Source organism: Cuculus canorus, chromosome 2 (assembly GCF_017976375.1).
Source record: "Cuculus canorus isolate bCucCan1 chromosome 2, bCucCan1.pri, whole genome shotgun sequence".
NCBI lineage: Eukaryota > Metazoa > Chordata > Aves > Cuculiformes > Cuculidae > Cuculus > Cuculus canorus.
This window is the reverse complement of record NC_071402.1, coordinates 109,099,752-109,118,781: the sequence shown is the minus strand read 5'-3', so window position 1 is coordinate 109,118,781 and position 19,030 is coordinate 109,099,752. Positions and strand designations below refer to the sequence as shown.

Sequence of the window (19,030 nt, the reverse complement as noted above, 5' to 3'; positions counted from 1 at the left end):
ATCCATGCACTACTTATGGGCAAAGCCCAGCCATAGTTCCACCTGTAACAACACTTCTACTGCTCTATGTGGAGCCAGGACTTCAATCACATAACTTATGTCAACAAGTGAACAGAAGTCTAGTTCTATCTTACACCCCCTTGCCATGCCTTGCAAACCACCCAGCACAATTCCGGGTGGCCAACTCAGTTCAAATAGTTGGTAAAAAGCCACTGACAAAGGAGTTACCACTTTAAAAGATGTGATGGTGAAGATATTGTGTTAATGGTCAGCTTTGCTGGCTCATAACCACTAGTTAAACTAATAATTCAAGTCCCAGTAGAGTCCACTGCATTCTTCTAAACTACATACGCTGAGTATCAGGAATTCAATTGCAGGGAGGTCCTCCACGTGATACTTTAAAAACCATGTCTCAGCATCCCTGTAAATGTTTCTCTTTCCCAACTGCCATGCAGCACGCTACACATCCCTTGGCTCTAACTCGGCTCCAAAACTTTTAACACTTCCCTGGGAACAGACATTATCTATTCACAGGTACATGACATGTCTTAGAGCAAAGACTGCACAAAATGAAAATCATTATTATTAGTGAACTCATTTACAGGCATTTCTGGGAGGGGAAAAAAAGAATCTGAAAAAAGAATCCCCATGAAGGAGTAAAAAATTATAGTTGTGTTTTGAATGCCTAAATCAAAGAGGGGAAGGTTGAGTTGGGAAAAGCATGGGGTGGAGAGGACAACGAGGACAACGGGATTTTACAGACAGAAAGCAAAAATGTCCTCAGCCAAAACAGAAGCTCAGTGATTGAACTGTTCTCCTCTTCATTTAATTCCTCTAGTGTATTACTCTCTAGTGCTGCAGTTATATGTTCCAGGCAGATATTTATTTGTAGCAATTCACAGTTAGCAAATAAATACATTCAGGTTTGTTTTGAGCTGTCAAAAATGTTAAGTATTAAAGCTAGAAATCTCTATGGCTAGCTGCCTCCAAGGCCAGGCCCCTCTGTATCCCTAACCTAGCCCTGGAAACAGACTTTGGATAGTAGTAAAGATAAGATCAAATGGATAGAAAGTTTCTGTTGAAGAACTGTGAATTATCAGCTCTGAAAATTTTCCAAACCTAGTTATAACCTCATAGACCAAATTAAAGTTAATTTACTTAGTAGATTGTAAGTGCTCCTTGTTTATGAAATAGAGAAATATGCTGAGAAAAGTCAATTTGTGGGATCTGCGGTCATGGTAGGATCTAAATAAGGGCTTTCAAAGTCACTGCCTTCCTTGGCCTGACTTGGAAGAACTAGCCCTTCTTAGAGGTATCTGACTTACTCCTCTAAAATGCATTGGAAAGACATAATTGAAAATATTCCTGGCTGAAACTGTGATTCCACCTTAAGAAGGCAACCATGAGCCAGACTCCTGGGTCCCTGTCCTCTGTGGCAACAGCTTCTAAGAATGCAATTTCAGTCCAGAAGGTTCCTCTGACCTGCATTTCCTCAAAACCAAGAATGCAAATGCACACTTGAATGAAAATAAGAGGGTAAGCCTTTTTTTGTGGCAAATTCCAACGAAACATTTCTTCCCACTTCAACCTCCTTTGTAGAACATGTAAAGAAGGTGGGAATCATCTCTATTTTTAACTCTCTAAGTTAGCCAACTGGTCTATGCTCAAATGTTCTTATGCAGCTGCTTACTCAGTACCACTCAAAATCATCCTGCATACTGATCCTAATTACCTGTTTAAACCTATAGATTAAGAACTCCACTAAGCACTGTCTCTTCCATCTCCTAGAATTTAGCAGTATTGTGAAATACTGGTATAAAAGATGCTATTCAGAAAAATATCATACCAGTTACAAAATTTCCAGGGGAAAAAACCACTCACCTAAGCATTTGGGGCAACACTGTCCAGCAGGAATGTGACTGAGGTGCTGAGGACATGAGAGAATGGGGCAGACTTCTTGGATGCACTGTGTCATGCCACCCTGAAGGAAAACAGACTAAGTTAGAAAAAAATAAAGCAGCATGGCAAGTAGAAATACACACACAGATTGGTAACAAGTTTTGAAAACCCTTGGCCAAAGAAGTATTTGCCAAAGGAAATTTCTGCTTGCATAGATGTAAAAGGAATGTGCACAACTGTCCTGTAACACTTTCTATATTGCTTGCAGAAACCTTGGATTATTTATATGTTTTCATTCTCTCAAGCAATGATTGTAATAGCTGAAGAAACAGTAGTTATTGAGCAATTTTTTATATTATTCTTCACCTCCTATGCCATGCCCTTATAGGCTTGTCTGGGAGAGGGATTAAGAGCTGAAGCAAGATGATAGCAGGTGTTCTTGTACAAGGTCCATGACCTCAGAAACCAAATAAGCCAAAATCACTTAAGAAAGTACATTCTTTTTAGCCTCCAAGTCCAACTATGCAAATCCAGAAAGTCTGCTTTCTTCAGAGGACTGAAATCCAAGAGGGTATACGAAATTTTGAGAATGAATGTGGCAAAAAATAAGAAAAAAATAAGCAACCTGGTGTATCAATGAATAGCAGAAACAGAGAGAGGCAAAAAGCACAGCAAAGATGAAAACACAGAATAGAAGTTTAAGCTTAAGTCAGTCAAAAGAGACCTTTGTTCTCATTCTGCTCTGTTGCCTGATTACTTCACCATGCTCACAGAATACTGAGTGTTTAGTTCTGGACACTCTACCAACATGTGCTCCATATGCACGAGGTCCAGGTTGTTAAACTTTAAAAATCAGTCCATCTTTGTCTTAGCAAGAGAAGTCAGCCCTTTTCATCTAACTGCCCTCTATTATTTATCACTCAGAGCTGCAGGCACATCCCAACAGTAAGCTTTGTATTCCTGGATGCTGTGATGGAAGACTTATGAACAGTCTCCCCCCACCTACACACTGGATGTCTCTCGGCGCTCCCTGGGGAAAGATGGAAAAAGCTGTTCATTTTCAAGAGCTCTGTGTCTGAAATGATGGTATGCCATTCCACTCCTAATGGCCTCAGTGAATCATGTAAAAGCTTTTACATACAGGCAGACCCACATATACACTATTATACAGAAAATAACATACCGACTGTACCCTCGTTCTATAATAAGTTTTCAGGCACTGAAGTCTACCTGCCCCATGGGGCTACCAAAGCATCCTGAATGCACATGGCTAAGGACTGCTCGTAATTCTTTCACTGCGGCATGCAGGAACACAGAGTTTATTGTGGGTTTAAATGACTGCTCTAAATTAAGGGTCAGAACAGAAACTTTACAAAACAAAATGAATTCTTCACTGATGTTCCTTATGATGCTCAGGGAATAGCTCTGTAAGAAGAGACACAAGTGCAGAATGAAAGGGAAAATACCAAAGAAGGGCTTTCTGAAGCAACACCATCATTCAACCCAGGGAATAAGGCTAAGAGAAGACAAAATTCAAACTTTGGTGACAACTCAGCAAATGGGAAAGCAGAGCACAGAGACCTCAGATAGTCTGGTGACAGGATCATAGATACAACCACGGAAGATAAAGCAATGCTTTAACACATGGTGAGCACAGGTCCATTCTATCCTATGTCTCAATTGCTCTGAAGCCTTGCTTCTCTGACAGATTGAATCAAAGCTCAGGCTTAGCACATTATTGAGACATTGCCTTTGCAGCCTGTTGTATAGATGTATATTTTTAAATCCAAAATGCCATGGATGATAGGAAATATTTGTTCTTTTCAGTCTTTTGTTTATTGCTCCTTTTTTACCTTTTTTACTGGCCCCTTCTCTGCACAAATCTAAGTCCAGTTGCATCTCCCCTTTTATGCCACTGCTACCCCTGCTTCCAGCTGTAATACTGCTTTTAACATCTAACTATTTTCTAGCTTCCTGCTGCCCCAGATAGGCTCTGCCAGATTTGAGTATCATGTCAGGGTGCAAGTTCAAAAACAGCCTGAAACAAATCAACATGTACCATTTAAGGCAAGAATAATTCTACTTGCCCTACAGAGCTTAGAGAGATAGCCCACTGGGCACTGCAAAGAAATGTCCAAAACCTACACAACATCTTTGTTTTATTAAAAGCCTCACAATTCAAAAGTCACAAAGCATTCAGAATACCAGCATTAGCTAGTGCTGCCAGTGATTTAAACTGCATGGAAAAAAAGCTGCATAGAAAAAAAAAAACAGTGCAACAGAAGTTCAATAAAAAAAATCAAGGGAAAAAAGTAAGTCTGGAAAGCTAAAAGATTGGCTTTGGATGACCTAGGCCACAGTGGGAACTGCACAGTAAACACCTTGCCTTCTCCACCTCCCAATTACATCTACAGCTTTTAGCTCACATTTCCCTGTTAAGCAGAACACCTCCCAGGCAGCCAGAATATTCCATGTCTGAAGCAACATCTTCCAGTAAAATCAAACCTGAACTGGAAGCCAGCACAGACCAATAAAGTACAAGCGACATCTGCTTCCTGTGAGAAATGCAATTCAAGAGCTAAGCAAATAAATCCTTGAGCAACGTGAAGCTTTAATCAGAGGATGCTGCTGCAGTTCACAGTCCTCTAGAGGTAACAGATTTTCTAAGATATCTACAGTCTACAATGAAAAGATTCACTTTCCACTTCAGAGACAAAAGAAACCCACTATAAGTCCGGCTGCCAGCTCTTACCTGCAAAACAAGAGTCTCCCTGGCACTGGCTCAGAGAGTGGTATGGGCTGAGATCTCATCTCAATAGCAGCTTTCTCAAGAGACAGAAGAGAGGGGAAGATGAAATACCACTTTTCCTCCTCTCTCACAAGAGGTCCATCTTTGAGAAAGACAGATGAGTCTTTCCGAAAACAAAGACATGGAGCTAGTCTAGCTACCCATTCATCTACTTCTGCCAAGCCCCCACCTCTAATATGATACTTCACTGTTCAATGAGGACACAAGGAACGTAGTAGAGTTGGGAGACCATTCAGGCTGTGGTTGACTTTGCTGGACACACTGGATGAAGGATAGAGTGCAGTTTCTGGGCAGGCTACTCACATGCCTGGTGCGCAGCATGTATGCAGCTTGTGTGCTAGGACAGACAGAGAGAGGAATGTCTGCAGAAAAAAAATGTCTGTCCAAAATCTCCTCAAAAGTTGGGTGCCTGCTGCAATTAACCTCCAAGAGCTCTGGGCTTATTCTACCATGAAGGGAAGAACAGTGACCATTGGCAGCAGAGCTGCCCTTGTCATAAGCAGATCTTGAAAACACTCATGAAATCTCAGGAGGAGAGAGGTTTCCATTCTCCCAATTTTTTTGCTACTGATAAATGTCTAAACATAATAATATTTTATATAGATGATATTAAATGTTAAAGGTTAACTTCGGTATTATCAAGAACTATGTTTTTTGTGGGCATCTCATTTTCCATTTCACTTCTATGCTTTATCTCTGTGCTTTACTGAAGCTATAAATCATCTAAAAGACTCCTCCCTAGTTTTGCCCTATGTTCACCTTGTGCTCAAAAGATTCTGCTAATCCTCCAACAGAAGAAAAATTTCCATTGCTTTTGCAGAACATTTTGTCTAAGTGCTGGCATTGGGATTCAGCTCACAGAGAATTGTAGGCATTCATTTTTAACTTTCATTCTAGAAGTGTGGAAAGTTTCATTTGCTAACAGTGAGGCTATCCTTAAAAGGGAAAAAAAAATATAAAGAAATATCAACACAACATTTCTCTCAACTCCAGAATACATATTCCAGATATTTAGAGCAAGGTCAGATGCACACTGTAGCCTCCACAGGGGTTGCTGTAAGAACTAAGACAGATGTTCAAAGTTGTCTCCAGCTATGAATAAAGATTTTACACAATCAGCATGGGAAAAAACCTTTGAAACTTCAACAGGGTCACTATTGAGCAAGTCTGCCCCACGCCAGTGGCAAGAGAAACCAAATTAACACACAATTGTATGACTCACTGCCTTCAAACACTCTAGCTCAGTGCAGGTGACTACAGCCACTATGAACAAATTAAGAGACATTACGCATTTTGTGATGCCAATGGCATAAAGGCAATGGATAGAAATCTGCAGATAACAAGACAGACATATTATTTGAGATTCAAATAATGATAAGTATTACCATTCTGGAGAAAAAAGATTAAGGCATGCCAGAACTTTAATTTTATACACCATATTTGCTGATGTCTGTAAGGCTTCCTACATGAATTGGACAGTGTGCTGGCTTGCATACGCTTGTTGGCCACCAGGAGCTCTGTCTGACATAATAATTACTGTGTGATAGTAAAGAATTTCACTACCTCCCAAAAGTGTGCTAAATTCATAAAATATATGAGCAACATCCCCTATGCAAACATCTTCAAGACATCCCTGGAATAACATGCTTGCAAACCCATAAGATGATACATAGTTACTGATGTGTCATGTTAAGTAATCATGTAAGCAGACTTCAGGCACACAATTGAGAGGGTACCATATTTAGACTTTGGAATTTGGAAATAAAATAGGTGCTCTCTCCCAAAGCAGACAAAAGACACACTGGTTCTTCTAAGAATGCTGGTGCAGTATGCAGCAGACATCCTCTTGGAGGAACTTTACCCTTACACAGTATTTCAGGGTCCCTGAAACAGCCATGTCATGCACAGTGAAAGTTCCCTGGAAGTATCACCTGAGGGAGAAGGTTTTCAGGAAATGCACAAAGTAGTGAAACAGTTTTCCACGTAAGCACAAACGGTAAAACAAGCCAGAGCTTCCCACATCCCTGCAGCCTGATCTGTTGTCTAGACTAGGATTTTAAAAATGCTTCTTTAGAAAGTATTGGATAAAATCCAGAATAGGGAGATGTTGAGCTTCAGTTCAAAACAACAGTTATTTATACTGCCTTGCATGCACTAGATCTTTTAACTCTGGATCTAGATCTCAAATCCTATTTTAGCTAGGATAATAGCTTTAGAAAGTGGTCCTAGTGACTGTCTAAAGTGGTGTCCTAATAACTGTATATTGAGCAAATGCTCTAAAGAGCTCTTCTTTGTTTTAGTACCAGATCATGCCGACGAGAGTGGATATAAAATATTGTCTTAAATGTCTCAAATATTAGCTAAAATCTACACAGATTAGAAATGGTAAATTGAAAGATTCTTACAAATAAATTTCTAGAGCAAACTCTGGAGCAAAGAAAAGGCACAATTCTTAAACTATTGTTTCCTTCTGTTTTCTCTCAGCCTGATGCAAAGGCATTCCTTGACACAGCCAAGAGATGCCTAAAGAACTCCATCAATTCCTAGCAGAGAAGAGTTTGGTTCCACCACTTCTCCCTTCATGTGCATCCTTCTGATATGAGTATATAGGTACAGTGTGTCATCCACAAACCATAGTAATAAGAAATTTCAATCATTTGCCTATAAATAATGTAAATGCAGCTCTCCGAGCTCTTAGCTAATCGCAAGTGCAGTTGCAAAGTGTCACAGTTAGAATATCGTGACCTAAAACCAGGAACCAAAAAGCCTCAGTCTTTTGGAATTAATTTATACATGGGTGTATCCATCTGATGAGGAATTATCTAAATTACCCATTACTTAGTAACTTAAGAAAGGATGAAGCCTCTAAAATACTGTCATGCTTTCCACCAATCAAATGCCATGTGTACAAAGTGACTTATGTCAATTCAGTCTTGCCATCTATTAAACTTCTTGAGAGTCACATTTCCTGGGATTACTTGGATGAAGAAAAGAAATTTTCTCTTTTTCAGAGGGAAGTGGGGTGCTGTGTTTGCTTGCAAATGCATATCTCAAATACCACAGCATCCCCTGACAGACTAAAGTACGCTGTTCGGGGGCATGTTCCTCCACTTCAAAATCAGACTGCTGCTGAACCTGGTTCTTTCAAGTCTCTAAACACAGTTCATACTGACACTCCTCTGTGAGGAGGTGAAGGACAGGGGTATTTACTGCCTTGGGTGAAAGTGAACATTCTGGAAAATAAAATCTTGGGATGCACAGTAGCTTTCTTTAGGTATGCACAGGCAGAGACACTGCTCCTAAAATTCCACAGTTGCTGTAACTGCAGAAGGGCTCCTCAGGGAAGGTCACGCGGTGCTCTGCTCTCAGCTGGGGGACTCAGGGCAACCGGCACTTGGTCATATTTCTCCAGTCTAATAGCGCTGTGCAGAAGTGTTGCTGGGATTATAGTGCATCTGGCTTCACAATCTAGCTAAAATTAAATCACTCACTGACCCAATAGCCTAGCTGCGGAGCCTAGCAGCTGAACAGCCAGCAGCCCTCTCCCCTCCAGGGCTTACTCACTGAGCAGTTGGCTCTGTTGAAAGTGATGTTGTAAACAGTCCCTCTTCACTCGGAGGCCCCAAAAGGTTTAATTGTGATGTGTAGTTTTCCCCTTTCAAGCTGATTTCCTAAGGAAAGAAGGCTTATGCAGGCACAAACCACATTCACTTGCAGCTTGTGCATCCCTGATCAGCTCCACCCACAAATGATCAAGGGATTCCTCTGAAAAAGGTAGACAGAGATAAAACAGCAAGAATCAAACTGACATTAAGATCTCAAGCATATTAAGTTCCTACAAGCTTTGTCAAAACCAGACTGCTGCAGAGAGTAGAGAACCCCCAATTTCTTTCCTTAGAAGGGACACCAGAAAGCATCCCACAGTGTCAGGCAGAAGCTGGACATACAGGCAGCATCCCCCCGACTTTCTGCCTTTCACCTGGTGCTTGTTCATGGAGGTGCTGGAGGAAAGCTCAGATTATTGCAGTTAAGGCACATAAAGGAGCAAGGTCCACACATCTATAGAAACGGAGCTTTGTTACTTCTGCTGCTCCTGAAACATCTCTATTCCTAGATTAGCAGGGGCTATGGGACATAAAAAGGTCTGTCCCCCATACTTATTGCACTGTTCCCATGAGATGAGGCATTTTTCTTCCTGTCTTTCTTATTTAGCTTTGGTTTGGTTTGGGTTTTCCCTAGTTCCTACATGGATTTAACGATATCTGTGTTCCAGACTGGCCCACAACTATGCCAAGTGCTGGGTGCTCTCAGCTGGAGCCCACATACTTTTTCTGCTTTGGGAGCTGGATTTTATAGATCCTTCTCTTGGAGAGTTCAACTCCTCAGGCTTTTTCCAGGGGCAGATCCATGTCTCTCAACAAATCTCTCCTGCAAGCAGAAATAATGTGTCCCACAAATTATTCTGTCTTTCATTAGGTACTCTTTAATGTTGCTGAAGTTACATGCATAAGGCAGAGCTTTCAACTCTGTAACATAAGTGCCTAGTCCTTCTTCTGCTAAGTAATCAACAGTTTCTCTCCACACCTCAGAGACATTTGGATTCACATTGCACGTCAAATACCTTTGTGAGCAGTTTAATTATCCCAGGCAGTACTTCCAGCCAGAGAGCATCACTTACTTATCAGAATTTTTTTCCCAGCAAGAGAGTATCTAAAAAGCTATCTTCATTTTCTCAACGTTACTGACAATGCTTAATGCTACACAGCAGGTTAGTCTTTGCTTTCAGCATGGAGATGATTTGCCACCATCTCGAATCCAGCTTTTCCTCTAGTCTGAATGCTTTCAGATCAGCTCCATCACTTCCTGCCATTTCACACAATTATTAATCAAACTCTCTTCCTTGCTGCAGGTCTCATTAAACTGATTGCTACCACTTAGCCTTATATAGTCCATGCTGGGTTGTAAAAGGCTTCAGACTTCTGAAATTAAATCTAGCTCTTTATTAATAGATTGCTGCTTAACAGAAATGCTACAATGAAAGGTACCACTGCACATACCCTCCACGTCTTGGTTTTTCCCATAAATGAGACATCCTTCTATAGGCTATGATACCACCTCTAAATCTCCCTGTGAGTTGCTGCACAAGGCACACTCAAATAGCACCAAGTCACCTCTTCAAATGCTCCTAAGGAAAATGGGGACAGGAATCTAGCGCCGTACAGCACTAACCACAGCACAATGCCTTTCTATCATGCTGGAAGTTAGAAGTCACATACCTGGTGGAAGAGGTGGAATTCGAAACAGGATGCAAGCAAGGACTGCACCAAAGGTCATGCAAATCAGTGGGAGTCTTTCCATTGATTTTCAGTCTGCTTTGGATGACAGTACTTTCAACGAAAGTCCCAGAAGTCCAGGCAACGGTGAAAAATGAGCCACTATAAGCAAGAATGGGCCAGGAAGGCAGCCCCATGCTGCAGAAAGGGGCAGAGTTCTCCCCCACAGGAGTAAACTCCACCACAGGAGTAAAGAGCGGCAGCTTCTTGGGGACAGCAGAAGGGAAGCAAAGACATTGGCAAGGAAACAATTCTGGCATGCCACTGCAGGACAAAGTTCAGCTATTTGTGATAAATTTAGCTGTTACACCAGCGGTCTCCAGTGACTATGGAAGCTTTGCTGTGAGCCACATGATTATTTATTTCTCTTCTAAAAAGAACTGTTACTATGAAAAATTGCAATAGAACATGTTATGCTGGAAACTGTGGCCAGAAAAACTATTAAAAACCACTAAAAAGCTTCTTCAGCTTATTCATGTCCCATCCCAGATAATAAGAAATTTAGGGTTAAATCCAAGGGACTTTCCTAACTTCAGTTATTAGAAGCAGAGCAGTAGCTCTGTAAAGCAGGTCCTGGCTTCTTGCAGCCATGACTCTTCCCCTGAATCAGCTGGAGGCTGCTTTGTTTTCATTGGCATCAAGAACACATGAAGCACAGTCCAGTGGGTGTACAGTTGTGTATACACCACTAGTGCATTTGCATAATGTTTCAAAGTCCTAGCCCAGTGCTTGCAAAATCATAGTCACTGCCACAATGTATTTATATAAATAGCACTTGCTTTTCGTAAGATAAACTTGCACAAATATTTTCCTTATTTTTTTCTTTTCCTGCAGCATGAGCTTTGTGATAGTACCTTATGAGATTTTCTTGCCATGTCCTACAGTAAACGGTATTCCTATAAACCCCAGACTTTGGCAGCTATTGGCAACTACCTTCACCCTCACTTCCAATTCCCACATTACAGCACAGTACTGGCCTCCATTCTGAGAGCAGCTTTTCCTTCTGAATAGTCCATTTGCAGAGATACACAGTTATTAAATCCATTCAGTGTCCCCAGTGTGTTCCTTGCACACACACAATACTAGTACCATTGTGGTCCTGAGAAAGGTGACAATTCTGACTCTCACTTCATCATCATTCTTTAAAACACTTGGTCATGACAAGAAACTACAGATGTATCCGCACAACTTTCTTTGCCTCAGAGCGTTAGTTTTAAATAATTCCCCCCAAGTAATCTGCAGGAATAAATTACAAGACTTGAGTGAATTAAATCTCTGTACACTCAAGTTTTGACATCTGGCATCTAGATATAAAATAAAGGCTTTATTTTAAGCAGTGCAGATACTTTCTCATGGACGATATGAACTTAATTTCATCACAGAGTTTGAAGCTTCTTTTTTGGAAGTGCAAATGTATAAATAAGTTTAATAAAACCAGCTATGGTTGTTCTTGGAAGAGAAAAAAAAAGAACACAATTTAGAAGAAGGTGCCTATACACCTGAATTTGGAAAAGTTGTCACTAGGTCAAAGCCTGCCAGAATAGCCCACACCAAGTCACTGTTCCATTCACAAGTAAAAAGAACAAATCTCCTTCAGTGATTCAGGCAATGAGGTATTGGAGAGGTTGAGACTTAATCCTTCACTGGCTCTTTCTACAATTTATGGATGCCCTTGCCTGAGGGTTTCATGATAAAGCACATTGATATCTGTAGAGCATCCAAGGTAAAATAAATCATACTATTGTAGTAGTAGTAAGGATATTACTTCTAGCTTTTTACAAAACCTATATGCATGCACATACTCTCCTTAAATGTTATGTATACTGCTGAGGTAACCTCAGGAAATATAGGATTACATACGCACTGCTTCCTTAATGCATCCATCAAAGGGTTTCATTAACAGGAGATCCTGTTTGTCCTAAGCAGTTAGCAAAGAGAGTTAAAAATACATTTTAAGGTGTTATGCAGACTTCAGCACAAGAGAGTGCTAAACTATAGCTCATTCAGAGGTTTTCTTGGAAATAAAGTTTTAGGAAAACTAGGCTACCTTTATGAAACCAGTCAGTTATGGAACTGTTCCTACAGGGAAACAGTCACAGGGGTAGCTCCAGTCTATCTGACATGGCACAGGATTAGACTCACTGTAGGTCAACAGTACTTATCTATAGTAATATTCCTAATACAACAGTGAACAATGCCATCGCTTTTTACTACCCAGAGCTGTCCCTCCCTGGGGAGACGGCTTGAGATCCACGGAAAGTAACACATTTTAGTCTTAAACCCAAGCCTGAGCAAGAAGTGCTGAGGAATCTGCAGCTCTCCAGGAATAGCTTTGGGAAGCACTTTGATTAGGAATCATTTACAAGTCACAGCTCCACTACCACTTCCTCCTTCCTCCAGGAGTAATGACTTACAGAAGCACTGGCAGCAAAATCTGATATTTCCCAGTCTTGACTAGCAAGAATGACAGGGGAATCACAGATTTTCTCTCCTTCCCAGCTTGCAAACCATCTGCACATGCATGGGTCCAGGGTGGATGAAACCCTAAGAAGTCCGTTCCTCCCTCACACCCCTACATGGACCATGACATATGCTCAGGTTTCCTCTGTCTTCTATTTTTTTCCCAAAAAGTTCATATATCCAGCTACTGCTGTTAATTTCTGTGTGGGATCCTGTGGCTAACTGCTGGCTTCTCATTGGCAGCAAAGCATTAGTAAAAGGCTGATGCCCAGATCTATAAAGATCATAGATTCCTCAGGGACAGATTAGGCGTGATGTAGAACTCACAAAAATATGGTTTTAACTAGGCACCCGCAGCACATCAGAGCTGGCTCTATTTTGGCCAGATCAGCTCTTCTGGCACCTGCCTGAAGGCTCGCAGCTGTTCTTGTTCTGGATCAGCATCATTATGACAAGCCAACCAACACGGCACTTATCTCTGAGCCAAGCTCACATGACATTCACAAACTGGATAGTCTTTTATCTACTTTTTTTTCCTTCGTGAGGCCATATACATACGCCATGTTCAGGCCACATGGCTAACTTCATTGAAAAAGACTGCCAGAAGAGTTCGAAATACTTGTATGTTCCTTTCCAATAACATCTTGCTAACCAAAGTACTTCATAACAGAGGCACAGCCCAAGGCAAAGGCACTCCACCGTCCTCCTGATAAAACACCAGCACCAAGCAGTCAAAAATTATAAGATACATATGAAACCACTAGGTTGTCTAGAAAGAAGGATTACATTTCTAGACCCTAATGATGAGGCCAGAAATCCCAAAGGAAGAATTTTTCAGATTCTGGGACTTCTCACACAGGAAGATCTTTCTGCATTTTGCATTTCAGAAAATACTTACATTGTATTAAGACTAAGAATGGAAGTCACATCACATGCAATTGAAAATGCAAATTACAAACCATGCTCATATTTAGGCTACTGCCTGATCATCAAAAGCTATTAGTATTCCCAGGAGAGATAAGAAGTAAGCAAAGAAAATTTGAGTTTGGTTGCAAATGTGTCTCCTTGGCCCTATTAAGTCTCCTTGGCACATAACTAATGACATAAAATGGTCTTAAAATCAGTGTAAACTGACTCATTAAAGATTCCCATAGGCAAGAGAATCATCCATTTCTTATGCATAGGATTTGTTGAACTACTGGAAAGAGGTTAAGTTAATTAGCAGAGCAAAGACATTTCAAAAAATGTGAATTCATTGTATTGTAACCTTCATCCCACAGGCAGAGAACTTCGATAACTTACTTCTCCAAAAGTTCTAGTCTTTTTTTCCCCTACTTTTCATTTTCTTAATGTGGTCCTGAGATTGCAATCCACAATTCCCTCCTCAGCAAGTTTTCAGCATTTGCCGTTCTCAGTTCTCAGCTGTATGCACTTCCAGCTATTAACCTTCCCTCTACTCACACTGCCCTTGAAGGGATGTTTTCAGATACTGTGAGAAAGTGTCATTTGAAATTATTCTAAAGCAGAGAACAGGTACACAAACTCCAACCTGTTATTGTAAATTAACACTAAGGGCAGCTATACCTTTTAAAACGATACAATATTTTTTACTATTTAAAAAACAGGCCCATCATATAAAGCGGTTGCCATGTTTATTTAGATAAGTGCTCCTCCACTTTTTTAAGTGGAGGCTGATGACAGATGTGTTTTTAAGGCAAAAATATTAACTCTAGAAATGTCAGCATCTGCTTCTTTTCAGCATAGCCTTACAGATTCACACATCATTTTTCATCCACAAGGAGAGTTTCTTTTTTCTTGCAGAAATCTAAAAACATGGGTGTAAATTACTGGTCCCAAGGCCTGACAGTTTTACTAGCATGTCACTGGTGCTACGCATGCCATGTCTGATTAAACATAGAGAGTGACTGGTTTCCATGGCCCACCCCTTGTAGGATGAGGAAGGCTTGCAATTACCCTCAAGAATTTTCCACCTGACTGCTCCATTTCTTTGCTAAAGTTATGAGATGCCATACAAAAGCACTGTAAGTAGTTCCAGGGGTTACTGGAAAGAGAGAAAAAAACCCCATTCAGATCTACTGAATTCAAGGAATCTAGCCTTCTATTTCCTTGTATTCAGTACAGTAATTGTGCTTTTAATCATGTAAATAATACTATTAGTTGATATAGCAGATTAAGCCCTATATCTTACGCGCTACATCCATGCAAAGAACAGCTCCTGCATCTTTATACCCTACATCACAGAGGAGCTCTGTGGTACTCACATTGCCTCCCAGAGAAATGTACCCCAAAAAAAAAAAATGGCTCAAGGATAATTATGTAAAATCGAGCCATGAACAGGCATAGGAAAAAATGGCAATTAGAAGGTTGCTGTTAACCATCAGCAATTCAAGACAAACCATCTTCCAATTAGTGACCACTTAGAGTGAATTAGAGCTGTAAGAATGGACCACACTAGCTAAGAAGTCCCTCTGGGCTAAATTTACATTTCACTAGCCTGTGCCACCTGAGACCCAGTGACTATCCAAGACATTTCCATAGCACTGGCAGACACAATAAAGGATTTACCACTGGACACCCGTACATTCCCAGCACAACAGCCAGCAGCCAGGTGCGCTACTCAATGGCACAAAAATGCCCATGTTGAATAACTAAAAGCTGTCCTACCCTGAATGGTAGCTGTTCTCCACAGCTGGCTATCTTCACTTCCGACTATGCTCAGGTTGTTTCCCCAAATATTTTAGTGACAATAAGACCCCTCCAGCATGGCTGCACAAAAAGATGCTGACAAATCTCCTTATTTCAATATTTGGAGCTGGTCAGAGATGAGACGTTGCTTCTGGCTTACCTGCAGGCCACACTGACTTCTTAGCATACCCGTACCTAGGTCTAATGATATGTCCCAGAAAAGGCAGTCCAGAATCTGAGGCCTTGCCCACATTCATTACAGTGCTTATATGTAGGAGCACTATTGCTAAATGACTTAACAAACTTTTCCCAGTTCTCCTTGGAGTGGGGTAATGCAGATCTTCTTCTATAAAAGTAATGTGTTTACACAGGTACAAACAATGTTCTGCAGACTTCAAACATAAACAAAAAAAGCCAAAAGACCGAGTTCTTGCCTGAGTAGCTTTATGATCTAAATAGATACCCCAAAACCAGGGACAAATGGGAAGCACATTAACAAAAAGGGAAGCACCTTAACAAAAGTGCAACTGTAGCTTTCCTGTAAGCTTTACAATTTCTTTGTTTGTTTACATGCTTTCTGCAATTTATCCTGCCTTTGCTCCTTAGCAAAAGCATATTTTTGCAGATGGGGCTAAAAATAACTGACAGAAACAGATATAGGATGACAGAAACAGAGGACAAAACAAATGTTGCCAAGTGAGCCTGTATAAGGTCTTTGCACTTCTGTGTCCAAATTAAATTGATATTAGAGTAGATATCATTAAGGGCTTTCCGTTTTTCTCTTTTCTGTAGATGACAGGCACTTCTGTTATTTGCTATGCTTTATATTCCTGAACTCCTAATTTTTAGGATCAATCAAGTATTTAATCTAAAAAAATATGTTATTTTGACTGACACTAAGATGGTACTTTTTCCACAACACCAGGGGAGTCCGACTGGCAACTCCATTTTGTTTGTAGTTCAAAGACTCTACAGGGATTTTATTTTCAAAATAATTCCACTATTTCTTTAGGAGAAAATATTTTTTCTCTCACGCACTTTCAGAGTGCAGAAAAAGATAGGTTTGAATTTTTTGCCAGGATAAGCTTAACTCGGCCAAATTGTGTACACTTTTAAGTCCTGCTTAGGTTTTGCAAAACATCGTATTTTGAGAAGATTACATAAAAAGGTTTTTTTCAACTCAGAGACTTACATTTCTCCCAAGGCCTCTGTAAAAATCATGCAATAAGCCTGTCCAGGTGGTAACCTGCAAGTGCAAACTGTCTTCCCCAGCACTAATTAGGACTTATGCAAAAGGAAAACCAAACCAGATTTATTCCTGCCTTTCAAAGAAGGAACGTTTAGCAGAGATTTTCAGTAGCTGAAGATGGCCACCACCTTCCATGTGCCAGACATTCTCCAACAGGCATTAGAGAGGTGTCCTAGGAGAGGCAGCTCTTGCTTTGACACAGGCATGACATGGCTTCTTCCTTAGATATAAATTAAGTAGAAACAGCAAAATAGGGATGAAGAGAATTTCCTTCTAGGAGGCATCCCTCAAAATACTGCCTATTCTTGCCACGACTTTTAAGAAAGTACATGTATCAGAAGCAGGAGAATTGTCTTTTAAATGAAAACACAAAAGAAAATGCATCATTCTCTCTTGATAAAAACACTACAATTTGTGTGTATGTGTGAGACCTCGCTTCTCTACCCACTTCTGTGTTAAATGATCTGGAGTAATAAAAATAAATGTAAAGAAAAAGGAATTAGTTTGCAATTTCATCTTTCTGCCAGCCCTCCTCCGAAGTGTGAAACACTTGCTTAGGAAGGGCTCCTCTTCAAAGCTAAATGAAATATTCTCTGTATTATCCCTTCCATCCATAGCCCTCTCAATTTCTTAATTAATTTTACTGCTGCTTTCAAAGTCTTCTCCAAGTTGGCCTAAATCCCTTCAGACTGCATATTAGTGTTAGCAACAGAAGATATATTACTGCTCTTTCTTTTTCTCCACCTCTTTCTGAAAGGAAGCAAGGAAGGATGATCAGTTGTGTTATCACTCTAGAGTACGAGGCAACTACTGTATCTGAGGCAAACTCTGGACTCCTCATGTTTAAGTCTTATATACACAACTAACTTGATAGATGCTACGTTTGGGTTTTCTTTTTTTCTTTTTTTTTTTCCCCTAGCAAATCCTAAAGGAGTCACTCTATCCCATACTAATTTTATTAAGTCAAGAAAGGTCTGAATAATGTTTCTTTTTTTCTTCCTTCTTTCCAGCTAAAATGCAAAGCTCAGAGAAATTCAACTTAGATTTAAAAAGCACCAGAATTCTCACATAGATACACTGACTCTGTGAGCCATAAGCAATTCAGAAGGTTCCTGGAATGCATTGATGGTAACTTCCTTCTTCAAGTGACAGAAGAGCTGACAAGAAGGGGTGTTATGCCAGACCTTTTTCTCACCAACGAAGGGCTGTTGGGGACTGTGAAGCTCGAGGGAAGCCTTGGCTGCAGTGACCATGAATTGGTGGGATTCAAGATCCATAGGGCAGCAAGCAGGGTGCGCAGCAAGCTCACTACGCTGGACTTCAGGAGAGCGGACTTTGGCCTCTTCAGGGATCTGCTTGGTAGGGTAGCATGGGATAAAGCCCTGGAGGGGAGAGGGGCCCAAGCAAACTGGTTAATATTCAAGGATCACTTTCTTCAAGCTCGGGAGCAATGCAACCCAGCAAAGAGGAAGCCAGACAAAAGCACCAAGAGGCCTGCATGGAAGAACAATGAACTCCTGGACAATCTTAAACTCACAAAGGAAGCCTAGAGAGGATGGAAGCAAGGGCAGGTAGCGTGGAAGGAATACAGAGAAATTGTCCAAGCAACCAGGAATCAGGGTAGGAAAGCTAATTTTCTGATAGAATTAAATCTGTCCAAGGATGTCAAGGATAAGAAAAGCTCCTATAGTTACGTTGGTGATAAAAAGAAGAGTAGGGAAAACGTGGGCCTTCTCCAGAAGGAGATGGGAGACCTGGTTTCCCTGAATACAGAGAAGGCTGAGGTACTCAATGACTTTTTTTGCCTCAGTCTTCACTGGCAAGGGCTGAAGCCACACCGGCCAAGTTGCAGAAGGCAGAGGCAGGGACTAGGAGATCAAACCGCCCACTGCAGGAAAGGATCAGGTGTGAGACTGTTTAAGGAATCTGAAGGTGCACAAGTCCATGAGACCTGATCAGGCCTGAGAGGTGGGCCTGTGCAAATTTCATGAAGTTCAATAAGGCCAAGTGCAAGGTCCTGCACCTGAGTCAGGACAAACCCAAGCACAAATATATGCTGCGCAGCGAACAGATTAAGGGTAGCCCTGGAGAAAAGTACTTAGAGGAGCTGGTGGATGAAAAGCTTACCAGGAGCCAGCAATGTGTGCTTGAGGGCCAGAAAGCCAACTGTATCCTGGGCTGCATCAAAAGAAGTCTGACTAGCAGGTGGAGGGAAGTGATTCTTCCCACCTACTCTGCTCTTCTGAACCTCATCTGGAGTATTGCATTCAGTTCTGGAGTCCTCAGCACAGGAAAGACATGAATCTGTTAGAGCATGCCCAGAGTAGGATCACAAAGATGATCGGAGAGCTTGAGAACCTCCCATACGAGGACAGGCTGAGAGGGTTGGGCTTACAGGAAAGATTGGTAGGGAGTCTTTACCAGATAACGTAGTGATAGGACGAGGGGTAATGTTTTTAAACTGAAACAGGGTAGATTTAGATTACATATTAGGAAGACATTTTTTACTGCGAGGATGGTGAGGCATTTGAACAGGTTGCCTAGAGAAGTTGTACATGCCCCATCCCTGAGGGT

At 41.0% G+C, this 19,030-nt stretch overlaps 1 protein-coding gene across 5 annotated transcripts in view; it reads right to left on the bottom strand.

The window, feature by feature from the left end:
* Nucleotides 1-19,030, bottom strand: part of BMPER (BMP binding endothelial regulator) — a 151,381-nt gene that overhangs the window by 72,202 nt on the left and 60,149 nt on the right. For all 5 annotated transcript variants that reach the window (XM_054059623.1, XM_054059625.1, XM_054059622.1 and 2 more), the window contains one exon: nucleotides 1,882-1,981. In XM_054059623.1, coding sequence (XP_053915598.1) covers nucleotides 1,882-1,981 — 100 coding nt within the window. The remainder of the gene's footprint in view (nucleotides 1-1,881; nucleotides 1,982-19,030) is intronic.